Source organism: Pelophylax lessonae, assembly GCF_965119305.1.
Source record: "Pelophylax lessonae genome assembly, chromosome: 6".
Classification (NCBI taxonomy): domain Eukaryota; kingdom Metazoa; phylum Chordata; class Amphibia; order Anura; family Ranidae; genus Pelophylax; species Pelophylax lessonae.
In genome coordinates this window covers 32,216,279-32,230,337 of record NC_138773.1, presented here as the reverse complement: position 1 = coordinate 32,230,337, position 14,059 = coordinate 32,216,279, and the positions used below count along the sequence as shown (strand labels likewise).

The window sequence follows — 14,059 nt, the reverse complement described above, 5'->3', positions numbered from 1 at the left end:
ATATACCTGTGCTCAAATCCCAATCGCTTGTACATGTAGTTAAGCAGAGGTATATCTTTTCTCTGTTGTAACGCAGGTCAGTGACCAGACCTGAACCTAGTAGCTCTCCCACCACCTTATGGCTTTATGCCCCAGGTTGGCATGGTGTCCACAGTAGCATTTGCAGTGGCAGATTAGAGTAGGACTGGCCATAAGAGGGATTACTTTGACGCAGTTGGCCAGCTTAATATCTCTATTTTTCATTGTATAGTTTGCTGGAAAAAAATAATAAGAAAAAAATAAAAAGAATCAGACAGGCATTGTAGCTGCAGATTTTATGGTTGGCATGGTGTCCAGAGTTGCATTTGCAGTGGCAGAGCAGAGTAGGACTGGCCATAAGAGGGATTCATTTGATGCATTTGGCCAACTTAAGCATGTATTGCAATATGTGTGAACTAAATATCCCTGTTTTTCATTGCAAAGTTTGCTGGAAAGGCTGCATAGCACTGTGCAAGTGTTACTGTGGACACCATGCCAACCATTACAACAGAGAAAAGATATACCTGTGCTCAAATCCCAATCGCTTGTACATGTAGAATTGAACTAAATATCCCTATATTTCATTGCATAGTTTGCTGGAAAAAAATAATAAGAAAAAATAAAAAGAATCAGACAGGCATTGTAGCTGCAGATTTTATTACAAGGAGAGGATACACGGAATATTAGGAGCTGATACAGATGATGGTAAGTTAGACAGATGACAGAGGGGCGATACTCTGCAGCCTAGGTCGGCACAGTGGTCTGGAAATCACTTGTTGCAGTGGTTGCAGTTGCTGAAGGGGTAGTCCCAGTGGAAGCCGATGGCGTCGATGACGGAGCCGGAACTTCCGCTGATGTATCTCAGGTAGGTGTCAGGGAACAGGGGGACGCCGTTGAAGGCCGTTCCGTAGTCTTTGCCGAAAGCGAACATGCGCCCCTTGTTGGTGACAAAGACCAGCCGGCGGATGTAGTGGGAATATTTCCCAGATACCTGGCTGATGTGCTCTCCGGGGTGAAGGAAAATTTCCTCCAGATCACCTGATGTGCCCCCACGGTACTCTGACCACGTCGTCCCGTATCGCACCTGGATCCTGCGGAGGGAACAATCCCACATCAATGTTCAGAAGATAAATAGACAAAGAATATCTAATTTTGTAACATAAGAGAAATAATAGGAATAAAACTGCCATGAGCCCCACACCAGCAAAAAATATTGCCGCAGCATCCGATTCCCATTGTTATCATTGCTGCAGCTATAGCGGGAGTGATGGCCATGCCATGCTGCCAGAATTACATTGCTTTCCATGTGTGAAACTGCCATTTGTAATTTCCCCCAAATATTGCCAAAGATTAGAGGATTTCTGCATTGGATCAACAGGGATGGTAACATTTGGGTGATTTTTGATGTTATTTTAAGGTGCAATCAGCTGGACCCTGAGGATGACGAAAGCTCTTTCCAGCTACCCTGGACATGATTTTGTAGTCTCATTATTTTAAATGACTTTACACAAGTAACAATGAAATACACAACATAAAAAATAAAAAAATTACAGAGCTGTTCGTCCATGGAAATTGCATGTACGTTCGTTCTGTGAGAATGGGGAAAAATCAAATGTTCTTCAGTCTATATTCCCTGCAACTGGAATGTGTGAATGGGGAACATACCACATTATGGCCACAAGATGGCAATGAGGAGCACAATTATTTCTCGATAGTCATGTCATAGTCCTAAATCGGGGATCTCCAAACTATGGCTGTGGGCCACATCTGGCCTCCTGCAGGATTTCATCCGGCCCACAGCTAGGGTTAGTGGTGTATACTCCATGTATACTCCTATACTCAACGTTTACCCCTAATGGTCCAATGGGGACCCCAATGTAACAGGGCATTCTAATGGGCACCCTGACTTAAGGGTGGGCCCTAATACAGACCCTGATGTAAGGGGGACTCTAATGAAGACCCTGATGAAGGGGGGGGGACTCTAATAGGGACCCTAATGTAAGGTGGATTCTAATGGGGACCCTGATGTAAGGGGGATTCTAAATGGGACCATGATGTAAAGGGGATTCTAATGAGGATCCTGATGTAAAGGGGATTTTATTGGGAATCCTGATGTAAGGGAGGACTCCAATGGGGACCCTACTGTAAGGGGGACTCTAATAGGAATTATGATGTAAGGGGCACTCTAATGAGGATTATGATTTAAGGGTGACCCTGATGTAAGGGGAATTCTAATGGAGGTCGCTATGTAAGGGCGATTCTAATGGGGACCCTGATGTAAGGGGGGACTCTTATGGAGACCCTGATGTAAGGGGGTTTCTAATGGTTACCCTGATGTAAGGGGGAGTCTAATGGGCCCCCTGATGTAAGGGGTAACTCTAATAGAGACCCTGATGTAAGGTGGATTCTCATGGGCATCTTAAAGTAAGAGGGAGTCTAATGGAGAACCTGAGGTTAGGGGGGTTCTAATGGGGACCCTGATGTAAGAGGGGACTCTAATGGAGACCCTGATGTAAGGCGGATTCTCATGGGGACCCTGATGTAAGGGGGAGTCTAATGTGGACCCTGATGTAAGGGGGAGTCTAATGGGGACCCTGATGTAAGAGGGGAGTCTAATGGGGACCCTGATGTAAGAGGGGAGTCTAATGGTGACCCTGATGTAAGAGGGGTTCTAATGGGGACCCTGATGTAAGAGGGAAGTCTAATGGTGACCCTGATGTAAGGGGGGTTCTAAAGGGGACCCTGATGTAAGGGGGGTTCTAAAGGGGACCCTGATGTAAGAGGAGATTCGAATTAGGACCCTGATGTAAGAGGGGTGTCTAATGGTTACTCTAATATAAGGGGGAACTCTAATGGAGATCCTGATGTAAGGGGGTTTCCAATGGTGACCATGATGTAAGAGGGGAGTCTAATGGATACTCTGATATAAGGGGAGGACACTAATGGAGACCCTGATGTAAGGGGGTTCCTAATGGAGACCCTGATGTAAGGGGGTTCCTAATGGAGACCCTGATGTAAGGGGGTTCCTAATGGGGACCCTGATGTATGAGGGGAATCTTATAGTGACCCTGATGTAAGGGGGTACTCTAATGGTGACCCTGTTGTAAGGGGGATTCTAATAGGGATCTGGATGTAAGGGGGGTCTAATGGAGAACCTGAGGTAAGGGGGATTCTAATGGGGATCTTGATGCAAGTGGGGAGTCTAATGGGGGGGGGGGGGGCATTGATGTAAAAGGCATTCTAATGGGGTTTAGACCCCCTCAAAAGATCCCCCAAATGTTTTGGGGAACCTTTTTAGGAGTTTGTGTGTAGTTTCTTTATTTTAAATAGAAGCCAGATTGAAAATGTAATTTTTCCTTTGTAACTGCCATGCTCCCGGCCCAATGGAATTTTGCACTGGCACACAATCCCGGGGCATTGCCCTGAGCATTTTGATTTGACAGATTCGGCTCCCATTGATGTCAGTGGAGTTTGGGTTCGGCATCTGAACTTCTTTGAAGATTGCCAAACTCTGCTCTTGGAACCCCGGGCAGCTGAGCTTAGTGATAATAGAGACTGGGAACAGACACTGAGAATCCCCCCAATATACACAGCTATTAGTATGAAGATGATGAGGAAGAGGAAGCACTGCGCAGTATGTCTCACCCGGTGATGTAGGATCGGTTGTTGCGAACTCTCACAGCTGTGATCGGTCCTTCCAGTTGGTTTCCAGACTGTGAAAATCGCTTTCCGCCCCCACCGCCATATTCACCGGAGTACGAGGAGCTGCGCTGCTGAGCTAATGGACAAAAGGAGGCAAAACAGGGGTGACATCACTTTATCTCTATATACTTGTATAATATATATTATACCAAAGTGACATCACTATTCTCTATATATAATATATTATACAGGAGTGACATCACTATTCTCCGCATATAATGTATTATAAAAGAGTGACATTACTATTCTCTATATATAATATATTATACAGGAGTGACATCACTATTCTCTGCATATAATGTATTATAAAAGAGTGACATCACTATTCTCCGCATATAATGTATTATAAAGGAGTGACATCACTATTCTCTATATGTAATGTATTATACAGGAGTGACATCACTATTCTCTATATTATAATGTATTATACAGGAGTGACATCACTATTCTCTATATATAATGTATTATACAGGAGGAATTTGGTGTTATCACTCTCACTCTCATGCTGGTCACTGGAAGTTCAACATGGCACCTCATGGCAAAGAACTCTCTGAGGATCTGAAGAAAAAGAATTGTTGCTCTACATAAAGATGGCCTAGGCTATAAGAAGATTTCCAAGACCCTGAAACTGAGCTACAGCACGGTGGCCAAGACCATACAGCTGTTTACCAGGACAGGTTCCACTCAGAACAGGCCTCGCCATGGTCAACCAAAGAAGTTGAGTGCACGTGCTCAGCGTCATATCCAGAGATTGTCTTTGGGAAATAGACGTATGAGTGCTGCCAGCATTGCTGAAGAGGTTGAAGGGGTGGGGGGTCAGCCTGTCAGTGCTCAGACCATACGCCGCACACTGCATCAAATTGGTCTGCATGGCTGTCATCTCAGAAGGAAGCCTCTTCTAAAGATCATGCACAAGAAAGCCCGCAAACAGTTTGCTGATAACCAGTAGACTAAGTGCCGGTTCACACTACGTCGCTCCGACTTCGGGGGTGACCTGTGAAGTCGCGTGCAGTGCGACTTCGGCACGACTTGCACGGACTTCATAAAATGAATGTCCATGCAAGTCGCTACAGGTCGCCCCGAAGTCGTACAGGACCCTTTTTCTAAGTCGGAGCGACTTGTGTCGCTCCTATTAGAACGGGTCCTGTAGCAGTCAATGGACCGCGACAGTGCGTGACTTGTCAGGCTGACCAAGTCGCCTGACAAGTCGTACTAGTGTGAATGGACACTAAGGGTCATGGCTTACTGGAACCATGTCCTGTTGTGAGATCGAGATAAACTTATTTGGTTCAGATGATGTCAAGCGTGTGTAGCGGCAACCAGGTGAGGAGTACAAAGACAAGTGTGTCTTGCCTACAGTCAAGCATGGTGGTGGGAGTGTCATGGTCTGGGGCTGCAGGAGTGCTGCTGGCACTGGGGAGCTACAGTTTATTGAGGGAACCATGAATGCCAACATGTACTGTGACATACTGAAGCAGAGCATGATCCCCTCCCTTCAGAGACTGGGCCACAGGGCAGTATTCCAACAGGATAACCCCAAACACACCTCCAAGACGACCACTGCCTAGATAAAGAAGCTGAAGGTTAAGGTGATGAACTGGCCAAGCCATTTGGGGAATCCTCAAATGGAAGGTGGAGGAGCGCAATGTCTCTAACACCCACCAGTTCCGTGATGTCATCATGGAGGAGTGGAAGAGGACTCCAGTGGCAACCGGTGAAGCTCTGGTGAACTCCATGCCCAAGAGGGTTAAGGCAGTGCTGGAAAATAATGGAGGCTACACAAAATATTGACACTTTGGGCCCAATTTGGACATTTTCACTTAGGGGTGTACTCACTTTTGTTTCCAGTGGTTTAGACATTAATGGCTGTGTGTTGAGTTATTTTGAGGGGACAGCAAATTTACACTGTTATACAAGCTGTACACTCACTACTTTACATTGTAGCAAGATGTAATTGCATGTGTTGTCACATGAAAAGATAGAATAAAATATTTACAAAAATGCAAGGGGTGAGAATATAGGGGGTATATTATTCAGGAGTGACATCACCATTCTCTCTATATAATATATTATAGAGGAGTGACATCACTATTCTCTCTATATAATATATTATAGAGGAATGACATCACTATTCTCTATATATAATGTATTACACAGAAGTGACATCACCACTCCCCAGATATAGGACATATTATAGAGGAGTGACATCACCGCTCCCCAGATATAGGATATATTATAGAGGAGTGACATCACCACTCCCCAGATATAGGATATATTATAGAGGAGTGACATCACCGCTCCCCAGATATAGGATATATTATAGAGGAGTGACATCACCGCTCCCCAGATATAGGATATATTGTAGAGGAGTGACATCACCACTCCCCAGATATAGGATATATTGTAGAGGAGTGACATCACCGCTCCCCAGATATAGGATATATTATAGAGGAGTGACATCACCGCTTCCCAGATATAGGATATATTGTAGAGGAGTGACATCACCGCTCCCCAGATATAGGATATATTATAGAGGAGTGACATCACTGCTCCCCAGATATAGGATATATTATAGAGGAGTGACATCACCGCTCCCCAGATATAGGATATATTATAGAGGAGTGACATCACCACTCTCCAGATATAGGATATATTATAGAGGAGTGACATCACCGCTCCCCAGATATAGGATATATTATAGAGGAGTGACATCACCACTCTCCAGATATAGGATATATTATAGAGGAGTGACATCACCGCTCCCCAGATATAGGATATATTATAGAGGAGTGACATCACCGCTCCCCAGATATAGGATATATTATAGAGGAGTTACATCACCACTCCCCAGATATAGGATATATTATAGAGGAGTGATATACGGTGACATGAGGTATACAGGGATGTGAATATATCAGATGAGAGAAGAGGAGCTCTTACCTGCAGCGATGGCGCACACACTGACAAGGATCCACAGCATCATTCTGTTAAGAAATACAATTTATATGATTATATTTTATATATACAGCAGAGCATTGCATCTCAAATATTGAACAGTGCTGTCCCCAGTACTGCAGAGCATTGTAGCTCCAATACTGCTCAACACTATCCCAAATACTGCAGAGCATTGCATCTGAAACTTTACAAAGTACTTTCCCCAATACTGCAGAGCATTGCACCTCAAATACTGCACAGCATTGTCCCCAGTACTACAGAGCTTTGCACCTCAAATACTGCACAGCACTGTCCTCGGTACTGCAGAGCATCCCACCTCAAATACTGCAGAGTACTGTTCTCAGTAGTGCAGAGCATTCCACCTCAAATTCTTCACAGTACTTCCCCCAGTAGTGCAAAGCATTGCACCTCAAACACTGCAAGTACTGTCCCCAGTAGTGCAGAGCATTGCACCTCAAATACTGTACAGCACTGTCTCCAATACTGCAGAGAATTGCACCTCAAATACTGCATAGCACCCCCCTAGTAGTGCAGTGCACTGAACCTCAAATACTGCACAGCACTCTCCCCAGTACTACAGAACATTGCACCTCAAATACTGCACAACACTGTCCTCAGTACTGCAGAGCATCACGCCACAAATAGTGCATAGCACTGTCCTTAGTACTACAGAGCATCACACCATAAATACTGCATAGCACTGTCCCCAGTAGTGCAGAGCATTGCACCTGAAACACTGCACAGTACTGTCCTCAGTACTGCAGAGCATCGCACCACAAGCACTGCATAGCACCGCCCCCAGTACTGCAGAGCATTGCACCTGAAAAGCTGCATTTTAAAATAGACCAATGTACTTAATATTGTTTCCATTTCCCCCAAATTGTGCTAAAAATTCTGAGATTTCTGCAAATGTCACCATGTTAGTGAAATGCGCTGCAGTCTTTAGGAAAGAGGAAATGAAGGTGGTTTTAGGGGTGTGAGGAGCAAAACATGGTCCCCAGAGAACCTTCCTCCCCCTATTCTGGGTCTACGCTAAGAAGATAATGAGCGGAATGAGTTGTTTTGGGGGGCATCATCAATTTCCCTCAATCATATGCACATCCCCGCTGAACATTACACCCATCCTTAATTATCAGTGGACTGTCCCTTTAAATCTTGTAGAATGTTCCTTTATCAGACTGCCGCAGAATATTACTGCTCATGCAGATCATCTCATACTCCAAACAATACATTATACTCTGAGCTGCTGTAGGCAGGCCTCAATAATAAGGCCCTTTTGTACAAGCTCCGCCCCCTGCGCCATGAGGTGAGTTAAATAAAAACAAATTTTATAATGTGCTATTGGAGGCATCATGGGGTCTGCCTTATATAGAGAAATATTTGTTAAACTATACAGACCGCCAAATAAGAAAGGAAAAATGGATTTATGTTTCCTAAACTTCAGAGAGTCTCCCGACTCCTCTCAGCACCCCCTTTCCCTGACTGGCTGAATGTAATCACAAAGTCAGCCTAAAAGGGAAACAATTCAAACAAAAAGTTTTAACTGTATATTTTAAGGCTTGAGGTGTATTTATATTAAAAAAAAAAAAAAAATCTGAGCTTTTGAAGCTGCATGTAAATTTGAATGTTATGAGGTTATTTACTCTCCAGGACAAATGTTATTCATTCATTAACAATAATATTTTTGAGGAACATACCACATTATGGCCACTAGATGGAGCTGATGATAATAGTAACTAAGTATTTAATTCCAAAGATCATTAGAGCCATCTAGTGGCCATAATCAGTATTTCCTGGATTCACACTATTCTGTATTTTCTCCTGGAGAGAAATTAGCAACATTTGATTTTGCCCCCCGTTTGAACAGAACGAATGTACATGCAGTTTCACAAAAACAAATAGTTTTGATTTTTTGTTATAAATACAATCCTTGGTGTTGCCCCCCATTTTACCCTGCTGCCCTGGGCACTGCCATTATGACAAGTACAGACAAATGGAAGCCCCAGAGCATTCACCTTAAGGAGAAACAGAGATTCCATCATTTCCCACCCAACGGGCTCTCTTTAAATGCTTTACAGAAATTATAATTATTTAATTATAATTATAAATTATTATTATTATAATAGAATCATAATTATATTATTATTATAATATAATTATTATTATTATAAAATTATTATTATAATATATAATTATATAAATAATATTATAATTAAAACTATATAATTATAATTAGAAATTATAAATATATATATAAATTCTATAATTATAAATGATAAATTATAATTCTCCAAAATAGGAGAATTTTTGGTATTGTAGTGCAGTGGTTCTGCATGGAGCGCAAACAATTGCATGTCGCTAGCGTTGAAGAGAAGTTTTCTATTCCATAATTTGCAGTCCCCCCCCCCCCCCCGCATGGTCATTATTATAATATTATTATTATACTTATAATTATTGTTAATATATAATTATTATTATAATATATAATTAAATATATAATATTATTATTATATTATTATAATTGTTATTATAAAATTATTATTATAATATATAATAATATATGTATAATAAAATAATTATAATATAATAATATTATATATATTATTATATTATTATAATATTATTATAGTTATTATTATTATTATAAAATTATTATTATAATATATAATTATATATATATATATAATATTATTATTATATTATTATAATTATTATTATAATATATAATAATATATTTATAATATAATAATTATAATTCTATAAACTATAATTCTCCAAAATAGGAGAATTTTTGGTATTGTAGTGCAGTGGTTCTGCGTGGAGCGCAAACAATTGCGTGTCGCTAGCGTTGAAGAGAAGTTTTCCATTCCATAATTTTCAGTAGATCAGGTGTCCCCCCCTTGCATGGTCATCTTAGCCTGGTAATCACTTACCTGAGTTTGGGTGTCTGGGGTGAGCCTGCCATCCTGACCCCTATAAGTATGGCGGTAGGTGGGTTTATGACGCAAGATCCCTCCTTCTGAACAAACATCGGGAGGCTCTGTGGGCCAGCTGGAAGGCAAGAAGGTGGGGCGGATAATAAAGATCACCCGGGGTCAGGGGCGATTCACGCCTCAGCTACAATCACCTCCCTCCTTATCTGTGTTTGTTTTGTCTAAATTTAGGTGAGAACTCACCAAGTGTCAGCTCTGCTGCCAAGAATCGGCAGCTCTTCCACTTCTCAATGACATGATAAATATGATAGTACATTGTATTCTTTTTTGGTTTATTCTGAAAAAAAAAAAAAAGAAATAATAGGATAGGTAGTTTTTTTAGGTCCTTGTGTCTTGGAATTTTTATTTGTCGTTTTTTTTTTAATTAAAGTTTATTATTTTATAATATGCAGTAAATTATAAAACTAGGTGTATCCAATAAAAAAAAAATGGGAACTATGTGGCAACAATACATAACCATAAAACCACACCTAGACTCTTATGAGTTGCTGTAAGGGCTCATTTACGTCGGTGGCAATCCTTGATGCCCCTCTGAAGAGGGATCCATGGTGGGTTTGCTTCTCATAGGGGGGTTAGCAGGTGGCTTGAGAGGTGATATGTCACCTCTTCACTGTCTGTTTTAACCCTGAAAAGCCAACGCTACTGCACCGCAAATGCATTTGGGGGGATTTACTAAACCTGGAGCACAGAGAATCTGGGGCAGCTGTGCATGGTAGCCAATCGGCTTCTAACTTCGGATTGTTTGATGAAGCTTTGACAACCCTGCCCCCCCCCCTCTGGCCATTGTGTTAGATAAAGGCTAGATTAAGACAAAAGATTAAATCCACCACATCTCTGAAGAGTGAACCACACTCAGATCGCTTTTCTGAGGCACTTGACAGGCAATGAGGAGGCAATGTGATACCTCCTCAGCCCCCAAACAAGCGAGCCTCAGCCTCGTGCATTTTCGGCCCTTCAGCCTCGTGCATTGCACGCAGTTACGGGATGTTTTCGGCCCTTTCCCCTTAGGTCATGTTCAGCGGGCTGGCCGCCCTTCCAAAGCGTGACATTTTTTCGAAAATTTTGAAAAAAACAAAAAACAATATTTATTTACTTTCTGCTATAAAACATTCCCAATAAAAAAAAATTTAAAAATCTATTTTTTTTTTCTTAATTAACCTTCCTAGCGGTATTCCCGAGTGTGACTCGGGGTAAGATTTTAGTGCCAAAAGCGGTAACCCCGAGTCACACTCGGGGTAGCGCTAAGAAGATCGCTGGATGCTGGAGGAGGTTTTACTTACCTTTTCTCCGGGATCCAGCGAAGACTGCCAGCGGTATGCGGCGGCGGAGCTCTCTCCCGATCGTCTGCGAGCCCCGGCTTCCGTCTCCGGCGACGTGACGTCCGCCGGGGGGTGGAACCGGCGGCAAATTCGAATGTAAAATGCACCAAACACACTGATATCGTTCAAAATAAAATAAAATCACATTACATTACCCCCCAGTGCCCTTTCCTGCAGTTTTACTGTACTTTTTATGTAAATATATGTATATATATATATATACATATATATACAGTATATATGTATATATACGTATATATATACACATATACATACATATATATATATATATATAGATACACACACACACACATATTATATATATATATATATATATATATATATATATATATACACATATATATGTATATATATATATATATATATATATATATATACACGTAATTCTTGTGAATGAGCAGCCCAAACCAAATGTATACATTATATATATATATTATATATATATATTATATATATATATATAATATGTATAATAAATGTATACAGTTGGTTTGGGCTGCTCATTCACAAGAATTACATGCTTTCAGCACCTAAAATAATGGTACCGCTTTCAGCACCTAAAATCCAAAAGAATCATACCGCCAGGGAGGTTAAGACCAATGTGTATTCTGCTTCATATGTTTGGTAAAAAAGAAAAAAAATACTAATAAGTGTATATTTATTGGTTTGTGCAAATGTTATCATGTCTACAAACTATGGGATAGATTTATGGACTCCAGATGACGCCCAGTGGGAGGGACGAAACGCGTCAAGCAGGGAACGAACGTCTGTTGTCATTTCTGGTGTTTGGAACGCACACTGCGGCGGTGGAGACACAACGAGAATTGATGCTGTATTGCCTAATTTTAACCACTTCATGACCGCCCGCCGGAGTTATACTGCAATGTAGTCCCAGCAAATAGGAGCCTGTCCCGGGTAATTTACATTGTCCCGGTATTGTATTTATTTACACTTTGCACTTTATTTATATTTACATATTACATTTTTTCAGGGCTTTTTTTCTCCGTGAATAGGTGCAGGAACTCCCCTCTTCTGAGTCACTCCTTGTCTCCACTTCCTACCCACCTCCGAGTGCTGTCCTTTGGTTTCACCCTCTACCCAACTCCCAGTACCCCCCCCCCCCCTCCTTTTAGAGAATACAGAACCAAGTATCATGTTGTGGCTCTAGGTAATTTGTATAGAATTTGTTAATGATAACTAGAAAAGCAGTAAAATAGATCCCCTGGAATCAGCAACAATAGACCCCCCAACAATAGTTCCCCCAAGCAACAATAAATCCTCCACTGCAACAATAACCCCCCACCCATGACAAAATGCCCTCCAGGAACAATAGATTCACCCCAAAAGCAATAGATTCCCCCAGCAGCCAGCATCAATAGCCCATTCAGCTCACTCCACTGACCCCAGCACCCCTTTGCCATTGCATACATTCAGACTGGAGGTGTCGGAACTGCGTTCCCCCCGCTTTCACGCTGAAAAAAAGCCCTGCATTTTTTCTATGGTCACACCTGAGCACATTTGACACTTTAGAATTGCAGGGAGTTGTGATGAGAATTTTAAACTTTAGGCAGAAATGGTGCAGCTGAATGGGAGAATTATTCCAACTCTGCTACTTTGGCCTCAAGTTTAAAATTCCCTTTTCAATTCCCTGTAATTCTCTATTAAGTAGACCTTATAATTTGATGATAAGTAGGCGGAGATTAATTATGTTAAGTGGGCGGAGCTTCGGGAAGTGGGTGTGGTAAGTAATTGATAGCTGTGCTGCAAAGTGTCCCTGGAAATTGTTGTTCAAATGTTGGCAACTATGGCCTAGGGGAGTGATTCTAACTGTGGGGGGGGGGCGTGGCTTGTGAAATGACCATAGAGACCTGTGATCCTATATAGAAGGATCACAGGAGCTCTGTGATCATTCCAGGGAGAAGAACGGTCAGCTGTGTTTTACAATCTCTGGGGAGCGATCGCGGGTGTCAGGCGGCAATGCCTGTCCTGTGCATCAGAGTCCCCACTGCCGGCTGCGCACGGGGGCCCCCTAGCTACAGGTGCGCGACCGACATAGAGTTACGTCGTTTTGCGCAGGAGAGCCGCACTGCAGCAGTAAATTGGCGGGGGGTCGGGAAGAGGTGAAGGAATTTATTTATTTCTATCCACATGTGTATAATGTGTAGCACGGTATAGAAATAGCAGCGCTGAAAGCCAATTATCATTCATTTACAAGGAATTCACCTTTAATATCAGCAGCTAACAACTATCACTTCACACAGCACAGCTCACTCCTAAGCGCGGATATCTCCATAACATTTAGTGTTAGTTTTCTGCCACACATAGAGTTTTGCTTTTAGGCCAAAAAGTTAAATTTTGGTCTCATCTGACCAGAGCAACTTCTTCTACATGTTTGCTGTGTCCCCCACATGACTTCTCACAAACTGCAAATGGGACTTCTTATGACTTTCTTTCACCAATGGCTTTCTTCTTGCCACTCTTCCATAAAGGGCAGATTTGTGGAGCACACGACTAATAGTTGTCCTGTGGACAGATTCCCCCACCTGAGCTGTGGATCTCTGCAGCTCCTCCAGAGTTCCCATGGGCCTCTTGGCTGCTTCTCTGATGAATGCTCTCCTTGCCCAGCCTGTAGGTGGATGGCCATGTCTTGGTAGGGTTGCAGTTGTGCCATACTCTTTCCATTTTCAGATGATGGATTGAACAGCGCTCCGTGAGATGTTCAAAGCTTGGGATATTTCTTTATAATAACCTAACCCTGCTTTTATCTTCTCCACAACTTTATCCACGACCTGTCTGGTGTGTTCCTTGGCCTTCATGATGCTGTTTGTTCACTAAGGTTCGCTAACAAACCTCTGAGGGCTTCAAAGAACAGCTGTATTTATACTGAGATTAAATTATTAATTTTAGTTAGGGGTATCAGAGTAAAGGGGGGGGGTGAATACAAATGCACGCCACACTTTTCATATATTAATTTGTAAAACATTTTGAAAACCATTTATCATTTTCCTTCCACTTCACAATTATATGCTGTAATGGTATCGTGCGTTGGGA

At 42.0% G+C, this 14,059-nt stretch overlaps 1 protein-coding gene across 1 annotated transcript; it reads right to left on the bottom strand.

The window, feature by feature from the left end:
- Positions 1-664: 664 nt before the first annotated feature.
- LOC309557457 (zymogen granule membrane protein 16-like) lies at positions 665-6,703 on the bottom strand (the record flags this gene model as incomplete). Its single annotated transcript, XM_082260175.1, has 3 exons — positions 665-1,109; positions 3,664-3,796; positions 6,661-6,703. The coding sequence occupies 3 exons, from the start codon at positions 6,701-6,703 to the stop codon at positions 788-790; spliced, it is 498 nt and encodes a 165-aa protein (XP_082116301.1). The 3' UTR covers positions 665-787.
- Between the last annotated feature and the right edge of the window lie 7,356 nt (positions 6,704-14,059).